The sequence below is a fragment of the Lithobates pipiens genome, unplaced genomic scaffold, assembly GCF_037356315.1.
Source record: "Lithobates pipiens isolate NorthernLeopardFrog02 unplaced genomic scaffold, aLitPip1_a1.2 Scaffold_19, whole genome shotgun sequence".
NCBI lineage: Eukaryota > Metazoa > Chordata > Amphibia > Anura > Ranidae > Lithobates > Lithobates pipiens.
This window is the reverse complement of record NW_027507764.1, coordinates 402,722,785-402,739,325: the sequence shown is the minus strand read 5'-3', so window position 1 is coordinate 402,739,325 and position 16,541 is coordinate 402,722,785. Positions and strand designations below refer to the sequence as shown.

The 16,541-nt window shown below is 41.8% G+C and overlaps 1 protein-coding gene across 1 annotated transcript in view; it reads left to right on the top strand.

Moving 5' to 3' along the window:
- The window catches only part of SEH1L (SEH1 like nucleoporin), a 74,929-nt gene extending 71,974 nt beyond the window's left edge, over positions 1-2,955 (top strand). The window contains exon 9 of the mRNA XM_077492402.1: positions 2,539-2,955. Within this exon, the coding sequence (XP_077348528.1) occupies positions 2,539-2,722 (184 nt within the window). The 3' untranslated portion in view covers positions 2,723-2,955. The remainder of the gene's footprint in view (positions 1-2,538) is intronic.
- The last annotated feature ends 13,586 nt before the right edge of the window (positions 2,956-16,541 follow it).

Sequence of the window (16,541 nt, the reverse complement as noted above, 5' to 3'; positions counted from 1 at the left end):
ATGTGTAGGTTTAATCTAATAATTTCTTTCCTTTTGGTATGTTATATATTGTATTTGCATGAATATGGCCCTTTTTCCTTTTCATACATGTATTTAGTTGGTTTTGGAAAAAATTTTGATATAAATAAAGATTTAAAAAAAAAAAAAATGTCATTTTGTGCAGTGACTGTTCTAAACACGGGAAACACATGGCACTTCACAGGCATACTATAGACACCCCCCAGGCACGATATTTAAAGGAACACTTATAGAATTTTATTAACCATATCTGAATGTGAAATCCAGTGAGTAACCAATCTCCACTGTACTGCATCACGAAAGTTATGCAGACTAAGTGTAAGCATAAGCAGAGCATGGTCAGATAACCCGCTTGGCAGGTATTTAACATCCACCATATCTGCTAATATCGCCGACTTAGCGAAGGCTAGATCTATGCGGAAGACGGTCTTATACGAAGTTGAAAAACAAGAATATGATCTAGTTGATGGATTTTTCCATCGCCAAGCTTCTACCATCTGGGAACAACTAGAGAGCTCTCCAGAGAAATTTTTAGGAGGAGTTGGCCTATCCAAAGCAGGATCAAGAATAGTATTAAAGTCTCCCATTATCGATAGCTTAGCTTGACCATACAAAGAAGTTTCCTGCTAAGGGAGGTGGTATATACACACTGACAACTATATATCTCTGGCCTCATAGAAGAAACCCAACCAAAACATATTTACCCTGGGGGCCAGAGAATACATCTTCCACCGTGCAAGGTAAGGATCTGTTGATCAATATCGAAACCCCGCTAGAGAAGGTGGAATATGTAGCATGGTAAGTCTTCTGTACTCAAAGCTTCTTAAGGGTCAAAAGCTTACTCCCCATAAGGTGAGTTTCTTGAAGTAGCACTATATGTGGAAAATAACTTTTCAAATACTTAAATAACAGTGCTCTTTTAAATTTTGAATTAAGGCCAGGAACATTTCATGACAGAATAGAGAATATCTCTTGGTCACGTGATGTCATCTAAATAATAAAAAACATAATGCTTAATTAATTGCATTGCAAGATGCATTGCAGAGTGATAGACCCTAAAAGCAGCAAACATTTGAATGAACAAATTAAAAAATAAAATAAGAAAGGCACAATGTGTATAAACAATTAACAAAAAGACACCCCATGGGCATTAATATGCCCTTTCTGCCTTTCTCCATCTCCATCCCCATAAAAACAAAAGGTGGCACGGAGAAGGCCTTATCCTAAAATCTATCAAAAATAGTCAACTATAAATTCTTAAGTACCGTAGTTTGTTGTGATTCCACAAGCGTGCGCAATTTTAAAGCATGAAATGTTAGGTATCTGTTTTTGCGAGTGTAACATCATCTTTCACTTTATAAAAAAAAAAATAATTGGGCCAACTTTACTGTTTTTTTTTTTTTTTAAGTCAAAAAAGTGTATTTTTTCAAAAAAAAATTTTTTTGAAAGTCTGCTGCGCAAATATGCTGTGACAAAATATTGCAACAGTCGCCATTTTATTCTCTATGGTCTCTGCTAAAAAAATTAAATATGTTTGGAGGTTCAAATGAATTTACTAGCAGAAAATACAAATTTAAACTTGTAAACAAAAAGTTTCAGAAAAGGCCTGGTCTTAATCTGCCAGTGCCAGAAGTGCAAACAGCTCTTGATTTAGTTCTGTAGACTGATACCACATGCCTTTTCTTGGACCGAAGTTGCAAGGAATAGTGTCAACCCGCACCAGTTTTCAGTTCTAAGGCCGTGTACACACGGCCAGACTTTTCAACTGCGAAGGTCTGACAGAATGAATCCGGACAATTCGACCGTGTGTGGGCTTCATCAGACCTTTGCTGTCAAAAAAAAAATCAGACGGACTTTAGATTTAGATCATGTTTTAAATCTTTTCGACTGACTCGAGTCCGGTTGAAAAATCAGTTTGTCTGTATGCTAGTCCGACGGAGGAAAATCGACGCTAGGGCAGCTGTTGGCTATGAACTTCCTTATTCTAGTCCGGTCGTATGTCATCACGGTCGAATCTGTCAGACTTTGGTGTGATTGTGTGTAGACAAGTCAGTTTCAACAGAACTCCATTGGAACTCTGTCGAAAAGTCCTTCGGAGTTCAAGTCCGGCAAAAAGTCTGACCGTGTGTACACAGCATTAGACTACAAATTCTCTCCCAGTTCTCTCACCTCTAATACATAGAGACAAATTGTTTTGAAGTCCAAAATAAGAACTGGGAGGAGTCACTAAGATTACAGAAAGTGTGCATAAAACAAATTACAATTATACATTTCTAAGACAATTAAGAGCTTTTGTTTATTTGTTTTGCACTTATTGAACAAACATGGGGAAAAAAGTGTTCAAATGTATATTTAACAGAGCAAAAGAGCAAATAAGAAAAATTAAATAGAAAGGCTTATGATACAATACAGTATGTCGTTTTTAGAGAAAACTGTATAATTTTATTTCCTGCTCACCACTTTATAATTGACTATGTGTTCAGCTTTTTTTTTGTGCTTTGTGTTTTTTCCTTGCTTTAGGTATAGCTTTCCCCTTATGGACAGCCCCAAAGCTGGATCAAGATGGTCTAGCTATGCTCATTTTATTCCTTCACCATCTCCAGTGAATTCTTGTGAGACAGACCCGGAAAGTCTTCAATGCTCACATCCTCGTCGTCGATACAATCCACCTCTTAAGACTGTACCTGAAAATGTTGGTGTATGAATTCAGAAAAATATTACAATGATTACGTGAGGGGTGATGGTATGTTTTTGTGTTTAATGAATAGCAGGACTTGCAAATGTTCAGGAAACTATATAGTTTGATATTACACCCACTTAAGAGAAGACATAAGGCAGCATTCCTCTATATGCAGGAAACGTTGATTAGTTTGATTTGTTATAATATTAATACTAAACATATTAATAAAATGAATGCAGTGCTCATGCATTAATATATTTTTCGAAATTCATAAACCATTTTTAAAATGATTAAGAAAAAATGTGTATACTTTTGTTCATAGCAATTAAATTCCCCCATTTTGGTATCTATTTCTGGTCAGGTCTAATAAAAAATAAAAAAAAAAGATAATGTGATTAGTTGTGATGATGAGCAATAGCAACTTAAAGCGGGGTTTCACTCACATTTTTGATTTTTTTTGTGGGATTTTTCCTTCACTTCCTTCCCAGGTGGCACAAGTTGAAATTTTAGCATAACAAGCAGCAACAGCAAACCAAGACGTGGTAATAAATCCTTCAAGGTGCGACCACATCCAATAGTACCTTGTGTCCAATACATCTAGAGCAGAGGTCTTCAAACTATGGCCCTCCAGTTGTTCAGAAACTACAATTCCCATCATGCCTAGTCATGTCTGTGAATGTCAGAGTTTTACAATGCCTCATGGAATGCGTAGTTACGCAACAGCTGGAGGGCCGTAGTTTGACGATCCCTGATCTAGAGGGTAATGTTTACTAAAGATGTTGCATAGGGACATACACTATATTGTCAATAGAAATGGGACGCCTGTCTTTACACGCACAGGATCTTTAATGGCATCCCAGTCTTAGTCCGTAGAGTTCAATATTGAGTTGGCCCGGGGGGGGGGGGGGGGGGGCCGAGACATGGAAGCGAGCAGACGTGTCTGAGCTGAGCTCCGTCTGACCCGCTCTGCACTGCGCCGCACACAGCAGCATTTACCCTGGGACGAGTTCCCCAGAGGATGTCAGAACAGGGGAAATCCTCCCCGCAGCCCCGGAGGACCCCAGGACTCCGCTCCAGCTTGTTAGAGACCTACTTCACCGGCAGGAGCAGATGTCGTGGGGCTGCATCCAAGATGGTGCCAGGTGAGTGCTCACAGACTGCACACAGCATCCCCGATCCCATCACCGTGCCATCCTCCTCCATCGTCACCTCCACCCTCCTCCTTCTAAACAGGAGGGACCGCAGCTGGCTCTCGGGGGTGGGGATCTAAGGTCCCACATTTTGGCCCTCCCTATGTGGGCTGACTTGGAAGGCTTCATGGCCTGGATGGAGAAGGCCTTTAGAAAATACATTGAGGACTTGCAAGCTGACACTGCCCATATTGGGGGGAGAGTGGAGGACATACAACCTGCCTTACAAGCCTTACAAACATGCAGCATGGTGCAAGACCAACACATTGACTCCTTACTAGATCATCTTGATGATGTGGAAAATAGGAGCCGCAGGGTGAACATATGTATACGAGGCCTACCAGAGGCCACAGGGCCAAGAGACATTATCCCCACTCTTCAAGGGGTATCTACACAAATTCTGGGCAAGGAAACCCCAGAATGCATAGAGATTGATCATGCCCATCGGGCTCTCAGACCCCCCTTTGATGATCCAGACAAACCCCGGGACATTATTTGTAAACTACACAAACATACCTTGAAGGAACGTATCATGTACCATCTCAGAGGAGTTCGCCATGTGGACTTTCATGGAGCCAAGCTGTCCTTATTCCCTGACCTATCCAGACGCACAATGCAGCGAAGGGCCCTTAAACCACTGCTGGAAGCCCTGCAAGATGCCCACTTAGTCTGCCGCTGGGGATTCCCCTTCAGCCTTATTGTTACCAAAGGGGGACATCAAATCACACTATGAAACAAATCGGAACCCCCCCCGCCCACTTCCTCTCCCATCTGGACCTGCCCATCCTGGTGGATATTCCTGACTGGTGCACGTCGACGGTGATCCCAGCACTCGCAAATGTTGCAGGAGGTGCCAGGATGATCCCGCTGGTTCTGCTGGGCAAGAACCCCCTACCTCCCCACCTGCTCGTTGAGCATCACCTGCACCTAGCCTTTACGAACTTGGGTTCTGCTCTCTCCCCAGTCATTTTTATAATCTAAGTTCCTGGTTTACTTTTTCTTTTTTTAGAGGTCCCACCGACTTTAATTTTTCTTTTTGCAAGAATTCCTTTTTTCTATGCTGTCTTAGTCAGGACTGATTTTGTGCTGCAGACACTTTTTTGTTATACCACACTCGAACAACGGGAGTGCTCATGCACTAGAGCGGGTCCCTTTAGTGGGGCTCCCTCCTCAATATCTCCCCAATCACCCCTCATAGGTGAACTCCTGGGAGTTATACCCCTCAGACAAGGTTGTCCATGGTGTGCGGGACGCTGGAACCACTCAGGACCGGCTGGCCGGGGGGTGACCCCTACACCGTCGACGTTAGTTTTGGATTTAAGTCCAAGAGGCAATCTGTCTTTTGTTTGTGTTATATTGTTAATGTATTACCTGTTTTATTTCCTCTTTTTTCATGTGGGCAATACTGGCATTTTTTTTTATCAACACCTTAGGTTTAACACTCAATATCCTATCCTCCCATATGCTCAAGTAGCTTTGCTTCTCATGTTAAGTCATGGCTGACTTGAAGATCGTATCGTACAAGGTCCACGGTCTGAGTTCACCATCTAAATGCAGTAAGTTGTGGCTTGAGACAGAGACTGGGGGCACATGTTTAACTTTTAAAAGAGACTCATTTCAGAACTGACTCGGTCCCCCGCCTCCCTACACACATCTATAACCAATGGTATCTCAGTAACTCGCCCAGGCCTAAATCTGGTGGGGTGGCCATTGCGATACATAAAAATTGCCCTTTCCTTCCTCTGGCCCACCATGCGGACCCAAGTGGCAGGTTCGTACTCTTAACCACTTTCAGACCGGACCATTTTGCTGGTAAATGACCAGAGGTCTTTTTACACTTTGGCACTGCGCTGCTTTAACTGGTAATTGCGCGGTCATGCAATGTTGTACCCAAACGAAATTTGCGTCCTTTTCTTCCCACAAATAGAGCTTTCTTTTAAAGGTATTTGACTGACTCTGCGATTTTTATTTTTTGCGATATAAACGTAAAAAGACCGCAAATTTTGAAAAAAAATGATATTTTCTACTTTTTGTTATTAGAAAAATCCAATAAACTCAATTTTAGTGATACATTTAGGCCAAAATGTATTCAGCCACATGTCTTTGGTAAAAAAAAAAGTCAATAACTGTATATTTATTGGTTTGCGCAAAAGTTGTCACATCTACAAACTAAGGTACATTTTCTGGAATTTACGCAGCTTTTAGTTTATGACTGCCTATCTCATTTCTTGAGGTGCTAAAATGGCAGGGCAGTACAAAACCCCCCCAAATGACCCCATTTTAGAAAGTAGACACCCCAAGCTATTTGCTGAGAGGCATGTTGAGTCCATGGAATATTTTATATTTTGCCACAAGTTGCGGGAAAATTACAAACTTTTTTTTTTTTTTTTTTACATAAAGTTGTCACTAAATGATATATTGCTCACACATGCCATGGTTATATGTGGAATTGTACCCCAAAATACATTCTGCTGCTTCTCCTGAGTACAGGGATACCACATGTGGTCGACTTTTTGGAAGCCTAGCCGCGTACGGGGCCCCGAAAGCCAAGCACCGCCTTCAGGATTTCTAAGGGCATACATATGTCATTTTACTCCTCACTACCTATCACAGTTTTGAAGGCCATAAAATGCCAAGATGGCACAAAACCCCCACAAATGACCCCATTTTAGAAAGTAGACACCCCAAGCTATTTGCTGAGAGGCATGTTGAGTCCATGGAATATTTTATATTTTGCCACAAGTTGCGGTAAAATTACAAACTTTATAAATTTTTCACAAAGTTGTCACTAAATGATATATTGCTCACGCATGCCATGGGCATATGTGAAATTACACCCCAAAATAAATTCTGCTGCTTCTCCTGAGTACGGGGATACCACATGTGTGGGATTTTTTGGGAGCCTAGCCGCGTACGGGGCCCCGAAAACCAAGCACCGCCTTCAGGCTTTCTAAGGGCGTAAATTTTTCATTTCACGCCTCACTACCTATTACAGTTTTGAAGGCCATAAAATGCCAAGATGGCACAAAACCCCCACAAATTACCCCATTTTAGAAAGTAGACACCCCAAGCTATTTGCTGAGAGGCATGTTGAGTCCATGGAATATTTTATATTTTGCCACAAGTTGCAGGAAAATTACAAACTTTTATTTTTTTAAATTTTTTTTTCACAAAGTTGTCACTAAATGATATATTGCTCACACATGCCATGGGCATATGTGAAATGACACCCCAAAATAAATTCTGCTGCTTCTCCTGAGTACGGGGATACCACATGTGTGGGACTTTTTGGGAGCCTAGCTGCATACGGGGCCCCGAAACCAAGAACCGCCTTCAGGCTTTCTAAGGGCGTAAATTTTTGATTTCACGCCTCACTACCTATTACAGTTTTGAAGGCCATAAAATGCCAAGATGGCACAAAACCCCCACAAATGACCCCATTTTAGAAAGTAGACACCCCAAGCTATTTGCTGAGAGGCATGTTGAGTCCATGGAATATTTTATATTTTGCCGCAAGTTGCGGGAAAATTACAAACTTTTTTTTTTTTTTTCACAAAGTTGTCACTAAATGATATATTGCTCACGCATGCCATGGGCATATGTGAAATAACACCCCAAAATAAATTCTGCTGCTTCTCCTGAGTACGGGGATACCACATATGTGGGATTTTTTGGGAGCCTAGCTGCGTACGGGGCCCCGAAAGCCAAGAACCGCCTTCAGGCTTTCTAAGGGCGTACATTTTTGATTTCACGCCTCACTACCTATTACAGTTTTGAAGGCCATAAAATGCCAAGATGGCACAAAACCCCCACAAATGACCCCATTTTAGAAAGTAGACACCCCAAGCTATTTGCTGAGAGGCATGTTGAGTCCATGGAATATTTTATATTTTGCCACAAGTTGCAGGAAAATTACAAACTTTTATTTTTTTAAATTTTTTTTTCACAAAGTTGTCACTAAATGATATATTGCTCACACATGCCATGGGCATATGTGAAATGACACCCCAAAATAAATTCTGCTGCTTCTCCTGAGTACGGGGATACCACATGTGTGGGACTTTTTGGGAGCCTAGCTGCATACGGGGCCCCGAAACCAAGAACCGCCTTCAGGCTTTCTAAGGGCGTAAATTTTTGATTTCACGCCTCACTACCTATTACAGTTTTGAAGGCCATAAAATGCCAAGATGGCACAAAACCCCAACAAATGACCCCATTTTAGAAAGTAGACACCCCAAGCTATTTGCTGAGAGGCATGTTGAGTCCATGGAATATTTTATATTTTGCCGCAAGTTGCGGGAAAATTACAAACTTTTTTTTTTTTTTTTTCACAAAGTTGTCACTAAATGATATATTGCTCACGCATGCCATGGGCATATGTGAAATAACACCCCAAAATAAATTCTGCTGCTTCTCCTGAGTACGGGGATACCACATATGTGGGATTTTTTGGGAGCCTAGCTGCGTACGGGGCCCCGAAAGCCAAGAACCGCCTTCAGGCTTTCTAAGGGCGTACATTTTTGATTTCACGCCTCACTACCTATTACAGTTTTGAAGGCCATAAAATGCCAAGATGGCACAAAACCCCCACAAATGACCCCATTTTAGAAAGTAGACACCCCAAGCTATTTGCTGAGAGGCATGTTGAGTCCATGGAATATTTTATATTTTGCCACAAGTTGCGGGAAAATTACAAACTTTTTTATTTTTTTTATTTTTTTCACAAAGTTGTCACTAAATGATATATTGCTCACGCATGCCATGGGCATATGTGAAATGACACCCCAAAATAAATTCTGCTGCTTCTCCTGAGTACGGGGATACCACATGTGTGGGATTTTTTGGGAGCCTAGCTGCATACGGGGCCCCGAAACCAAGAACCGCCTTCAGGCTTTCTAAGGGCGTAAATTTTTGATTTCACGCCTCACTACCTATTACAGTTTTGAAGGCCATAAAATGCCAAGATGGCACAAAACCCCCACAAATGACCCCATTTTAGAAAGTAGACACCCCAAGCTATTTGCTGAGAGGCATGTTGAGTCCATGGAATATTTTATATTTTGCCGCAAGTTGCGGGAAAATTACAAACTTTTTTTTTTTTTTTTTTTCACAAAGTTGTCACTAAATGATATATTGCTCACGCATACCATGGGCATATGTGAAATAACACCCCAAAATAAATTCTGCTGCTTCTCCTGAGTACGGGGATACCACATGTGTGGGATTTTTTGGGAGCCTAGCTGCGTACGGGGCCCCGAAAGCCAAGAACCGCCTTCAGGCTTTCTAAGGGCGTACATTTTTGATTTCACGCCTCACTACCTATTACAGTTTTGAAGGCCATAAAATGCCAAGATGGCACAAAACCCCCACAAATGACCCCATTTTAGAAAGTAGACACCCCAAGCTATTTGCTGAGAGGCATGTTGAGTCCATGGAATATTTTATATTTTGCCACAAGTTGCAGGAAAATTACAAACTTTTATTTTTTTAAATTTTTTTTTCACAAAGTTGTCACTAAATGATATATTGCTCACACATGCCATGGGCATATGTGAAATGACACCCCAAAATAAATTCTGCTGCTTCTCCTGAGTACGGGGATACCACATGTGTGGGACTTTTTGGGAGCCTAGCTGCATACGGGGCCCCGAAACCAAGAACCGCCTTCAGGCTTTCTAAGGGCGTAAATTTTTGATTTCACGCCTCACTACCTATTACAGTTTTGAAGGCCATAAAATGCCAAGATGGCACAAAACCCCCACAAATGACCCCATTTTAGAAAGTAGACACCCCAAGCTATTTGCTGAGAGGCATGTTGAGTCCATGGAATATTTTATATTTTGCCGCAAGTTGCGGGAAAATTACAAACTTTTTTTTTTTTTTTTTCACAAAGTTGTCACTAAATGATATATTGCTCACGCATGCCATGGGCATATGTGAAATAACACCCCAAAATAAATTCTGCTGCTTCTCCTGAGTACGGGGATACCACATATGTGGGATTTTTTGGGAGCCTAGCTGCGTACGGGGCCCCGAAAGCCAAGAACCGCCTTCAGGCTTTCTAAGGGCGTACATTTTTGATTTCACGCCTCACTACCTATTACAGTTTTGAAGGCCATAAAATGCCAAGATGGCACAAAACCCCCACAAATGACCCCATTTTAGAAAGTAGACACCCCAAGCTATTTGCTGAGAGGCATGTTGAGTCCATGGAATATTTTATATTTTGCCACAAGTTGCGGGAAAATTACAAACTTTTTTATTTTTTTTATTTTTTTCACAAAGTTGTCACTAAATGATATATTGCTCACGCATGCCATGGGCATATGTGAAATGACACCCCAAAATAAATTCTGCTGCTTCTCCTGAGTACGGGGATACCACATGTGTGGGATTTTTTGGGAGCCTAGCTGCATACGGGGCCCCGAAACCAAGAACCGCCTTCAGGCTTTCTAAGGGCGTAAATTTTTGATTTCACGCCTCACTACCTATTACAGTTTTGAAGGCCATAAAATGCCAAGATGGCACAAAACCCCCACAAATGACCCCATTTTAGAAAGTAGACACCCCAAGCTATTTGCTGAGAGGCATGTTGAGTCCATGGAATATTTTATATTTTGCCGCAAGTTGCGGGAAAATTACAAACTTTTTATTTATTTTTTTCACAAAGTTGTCACTAAATGATATATTGCTCACGCATGCCATGGGCATATGTGAAATAACACCCCAAAATAAATTCTGCTGCTTCTCCTGAGTACGGGGATACCACATGTGTGGGATTTTTTGGGAGCCTAGCTGCGTACGGGGCCCCGAAAGCCAAGAACCGCCTTCAGGCTTTCTAAGGGCGTACATTTTTGATTTCACGCCTCACTACCTATTACAGTTTTGAAGGCCATAAAATGCCAAGATGGCACAAAACCCCCACAAATGACCCCATTTTAGAAAGTAGACACCCCAAGCTATTTGCTGAGAGGCATGTTGAGTCCATGGAATATTTTATATTTTGCCACAAGTTGCGGGAAAATTACAAACTTTTATTTTTTTTAAATTTTTTTTTCACAAAGTTGTCACTAAATGATATATTGCTCACACATGCCATGGGCATATGTGAAATGACACCCCAAAATAAATTCTGCTGCTTCTCCTGAGTATGGGGATACCACATGTGTGGGACTTTTTTGGAGCCTAGTCGCGTACGGGGCCCCGAAAACCAAGAACCGCCTTCAGGATTTCTAAGGGTGTAAATTTTTGATTTCACACCTCACTACCTATCACAGTTTTGAAGGCCATAAAATGCCAAAATAGCACAAAACCCCCCAAAATGACCCCATTTTGGAAAGTAGACACCCCAAGCTATTTGCCGAGAGGCATGGTGAGTATTTTGCAGCTCTCATTTGTTTTTGAAAATGAAGAAAAAAAAAATAATGTATATTTTTTTTCTTTTTTTCAATTTTCAAAACTTTGTGACAAAAATGAAGGTCTGCAAAATACTAACCATACCTCTCGGCAAATAGCTTGGGGTGTCTCCTTTCCAAAATGGGGTCACTTGGGGGGATTTTGTGCTATCTGGGCATTCCATGGCCTCCGAAACTGTGATAGGCAGTGAGGAATGAAATCAAAAATTTACACCCTTAGAAATCCTGAAGGTGGTGCTTGGATTTTGGGGTACCGTACGCGGTTAGGCTCCCAAAAGGTCTCACACTTGTGGTATCCCCGTACTCAGGAGAAGCAACAGAATGTATTTTGGGGTGTAATTTCACATATAACCATGGCATGTTTGAGCAATATATCATTTAATGACAACTTTGTGCAAAAAAAAAAAAAAAAAAAAAAAATAATGTATTTTTTCCACAACTTTTGTCAAAATATAAAATATTCCATGGACTCGACATGCCTCTCAGCAAATAGCTTGGGGTGTCTACTTTCTAAAATGGGGTCATTTGGGGAGGTTTTGAACTGTCCTGGCATTTTATGCACAACATTTAGAAGCTTATGTCACACATCACCCACTCTTCTAACCACTTGAAGAAAAAGCCCTTTCTGACACTTTTTGTTTACATGAAAAAATATTTTTTTTTGCAAGAAAATTACTTTGAACCCCCAAACATGAAGTGTTTTTTTAAAGCAAAAGCCCTACCGATTAAAATGGTGGGTGTTTCATTTTTTTTTTCACACGGTATTTGCGCAGCGATTTTTCAAACGCATTTTTTGGGGAAAAAACACACTTTTTTTTATTTTAATGCACTAAAAATCACTATATTGCCCAAATGTTTGATGAAATAAAAAATATGATCTTAGGCCGAGTACATGGATACCAAACATGACATGCTTTAAAATTGCGCAGAAACGTGCAGCGGCGACAAACTACATACATTTTTAAAAGCCTTTAAATGCCTTTACAGGTGACTACTTTAGATTTACGGAGGAGGTCTACTGCTAAAATTAGTACCCTCGATCTGACCTTCGTGGTGATACCTCACATGCATGGTGCAATTGCTGTTTACATATGACACCAGACCAACGCTTGCGTTCGACGTTGCGCCTTAGCAGGGGGGGACAGGGGTGTTTTTTTTTTTTTTTTATTATTTATTTTGCTTTTTTATTTTATTTTTAAACTGTTCCTTTCATTTATATATATTTTTTTATGATTTTTATTGTTATCTCAGGGAATGTAAATATCCCCTATGATTGCAATAGGTAGTGACAGGTACTCTTTTTAAAAAAAATTAGGGTCTATCAGACCCTAGATCTCTCCTCTGTCCTCAAAGCATCTGACCACACCAAGATCGGTGTGATAAAATGCTTTCCCAATTTCCCAATGGCGCTGTTTACATCCCGCAAAATCTAAGTCATGAAATGCTCGTAGCTTCCGGTGTCTTAGGCCATAGAGATGATTGGAGCCATTCTGGTCTCTGATCAGCTCTATGGTCAGCTGGCGGAACCACCGGCTGCATTCTCAGGTTCCCTGTTGGGACAGGAGAGCCAGAGAAAACCATGGAAGATGGTGCGGGGGGGGGGACATTCCCTCCCACTGCTTGTAAAAGTAGTCTAGAGGCTAATTAGCCGCTAGGATTGCTTTTACATAAAAGCCGACCGCTGGCTGAAAAGAATGATACCAAGATGATACCTAAACCTGCAGGCATCATTCTGGTATAAGCACTCAAAGTCCCGCAACATACCAGTATGTTGCTGGAACTGGTTGGGCATATATTGTAATTTTTTTTTCATGCAGCCTGTGGGCTGAACGAAAAAAAAATATTGATCGGTGGGTATGCCCACCATTAGATACCACCCTTCATCCACCCACTTTTAATGGTGGGCATACATGCACCATTTATATATGCCGAAGCATGGGGGCATCCTCCCGCAAAAGGTAGGAGCAGATCGCTCCTCCACCCCTTATGCCCCCATGCTTCGGCATATATGCTCTTTTTTAACTGTGGTGGTGAAATCACCCCCGACAGTGCTGGAGTCGCAGCTTTATGTATCGTGGGAGCAAACGCTGTTGCTGTCAAGATAAATAAATCCGCGCTGCAACTGAATGGAGTACCTGCTAAGCAAATGATGGTTAACAATAAAACAAAGTAACATTACAGTATAACAGTAAGACGTACCATACCTGCAAAGCAAATACAAAAAAAAATAGCAAAAAATAACACATTTAACACAATCTGTGCCTAAAATATATATATGCCGAAGCATGGGGGCATCCTCCCGCAAAAGGTAGGAGCAGATCGCTCCTCCACCCCGTATGCCCCCATGCTTTGGCATATATGCTCTTTTTTAACTGTGGTGGTGAAATCACCTCCAACAGCGCTGGAGTCGCGGCTTTACGTATCGTGGGAGCAAACGCTGTTGCTGTCAAGATAAATAAATCCGCTCTGCAGCAGAATGGCGTACCTGCTAAGCAAATGATGGTTAACAATAAAACAAAGTAACATTACAGTATAACAGTAGGACTTACCATACCTGCAAAGCAAATACAAAAAAAATAGCAAAAAATAACACATTTAACACAATCTGTGCCTAAAATATATATATGCCAAAGCATGGGGGCATCCTCCCGCAAAAAAGTTATGCCGCGTACATACATTCAAACTTTTCCACGGGCAAGCCCTCCGTCGGAATTTTGACTGTATGTACGCGGCATTAGGAGCAAAATCGCTCCTCCACCCCTTATGCCCCCATGCTTCGGCATATATGCTCTTTTTTAACTGTGGTGGTGAAATCACCTCCGACAGCGCTGGAGTCGTGGCTTTACATATCGTGGGAGCAAACGCTGTTGCTGTCAAGATAAATAAATCCACGCTACAGCTGAATGGCGTACCTGAAAACAAAAAATGGTTAACAATAAAACATTGCAGAATAGAATACAGTACAAAGGAGCAGAACAATAGAGAGAGAATAGAGAGAGAGAGAACAATAAAACAACAACTATTTTTGGTTTTTTTATTTTATATTTTTTTGGTTTTTTGTTTTTTTTACTTTTTTTTTTTTAAACACTTTTTTATGTAACTTTAACACTTCTGTTGTAACGGTTCCCGCGGTTTTGGTCTCTCAAAATGCGATGGCATCTTGGGAGACCCTGTGAACGTGTGCCTAGCCTGTGCAATGCTGTACCCTACGCTAATACTCAACTAGTTCATGGTAGCGTTCAAAACATTCACCAATGCAAAGACCAGGATTGTCAGGACAGCAGGGACAACAATAACGGGTGTCACGCCTAAATCCGCGCTTTCTGCAGACACGACATTTTCTTTGGGGGGCTCGTTGGGTAGGGGTACTCGGGAGGGCATAAAGATAATGCCTCTCATGCAGCCGGCTTACTGCATCTGGTAGGGGAAGGTGAGGTGGAGCACCGTCTGGATACAGAAGGGCTCTGACGATATCCTCCTGGAATTTAAGGAAGGATCCAGTCCGTCCTGAAGCTTTGTGTAGCACATAAGCATTCAGTATAGCCAATTGGAATAAATAAACAGACACTTTTTTGTACCAGCGTCTGGCCTTACGGGCAACTAGATACGGCGCCAACAACTGGTCATTGAGGTCCACCCCTCCCATGTTAAGGTTATATTTGTGGACACAGAGGGGTTTCTCCACAATACCAGTCGCCGTAGGAATTTGGACCGTCATGTCTGCATGAAGGGAGGTAAGAACGAAAACATTCTTATTATCCCTCCACTTCATAGCGAGCAAATTATTACTGCGCAAGCAGGCTCTCTCCCCCAGCCTAAGAGGGGACTCTACAAGCCGCTGGGGAAAGCCCCGGCGATTAGGTCGCACGGTGCCACATGCTCCAATCTGCTGATCAAACAAGTGACTAAACAGTGGCACGCTTGTGTAATAATTGTCCACGTACAAGTGGTACCCCTTTCCGAATAAGGGTGACACCATGTCCCACACTATCTTGCCAGCGCTTCCTATGTAATCAGGGCAGTTCTCCGGCTCTACGTGACTATCTCTACCCTCATAAACCATGAAACTACGTGTATAGCCTGTGGCCCTGTCACAGAGCTTATACATCTTGACCCCGTATATGGAACGCTTGTTGGGGACGTATTGTTTGAATGACAAGCGACCAGAAAACTTAATCAGGACGCATCACGTTATTGAGTGGACTCGGAGGAGGCGCGTATAGACGACAGGGCTCTTCTAGGTATGTGATCCTGCTTCAGGTCTCCTTACCCTCACAGCGTGATCCCGGTAGGGGTGAGTGTAGGGAGATATGAACTACCTGTCGTCCTCCTAAGTTCAGACTAGAAGTACTCCTTTATTATACCAATCATATGTCGCCTTTTTGGGTTCTAGCTTGGAGAGACTAATAGTTAGTTAAACTTTCTTGTTTAATTTCACAACACTGGTGATGTTATGCATACTGGTATATGTTTCCTGTTTGTTTTGAGACTGTATGTATCTCTCAGAGCCTGCTGTACGTTCAAGATATACTGTTCAGTTTTCCAAGAATATGTGCCGAAGTTTGATATGACTGGATATGTTACTTGTATTTCGCCGGTATGTCAAATGCTACATTTTTCAGAATAAAAACATGTTTAAAAAAAAAAAAAAAATAAAAAAAAAAAAAAAGAAAACTTAATCAGGGACTCATCAACGCAGACAACTTGATGGGGAGTAAACAAGTCTGCAAAACGTTGATTGAAGTGGTTTATGAGGGGCCGAATTTTGTAGAGCCGATCGTATTCAGGGTCTCCACGAGGACGACAGAGTTCATTGTCGCTGAAGTGCATGAACCGCAAAATCATCTCGTATCGTGCCCTGGACATGGAAGCAGAGAACACGCGCATATGGTGAATTGGGTCAGTGGACCAATATGACCGCAACTCACTCTTTTTGGTTATGCCCATGTTGAGGGAGAGGCCCAGAAAGATTTTAAATTCGGAAACCGTAACTGGTTTCCATTGTCTGGCAAGGGCGGACTGGGGAATAGTGGCGATGTGTTGACCAGCGTACAAATTGGTTTGGTCCACAATAGATCTATAGAGATCTTTGGTGAAAAACAGTGAGTAAAAGTCAAGTGTCTTAAAATCAACTGTTTCCACGTTAATGCCAGGTTGGCCAGTGAATGGGGGAAGTACGGGTTCTGCAGAAGATGTGGGCACCCAAATAGGATTGGCGAATTCTGCAGGAAGGGCACT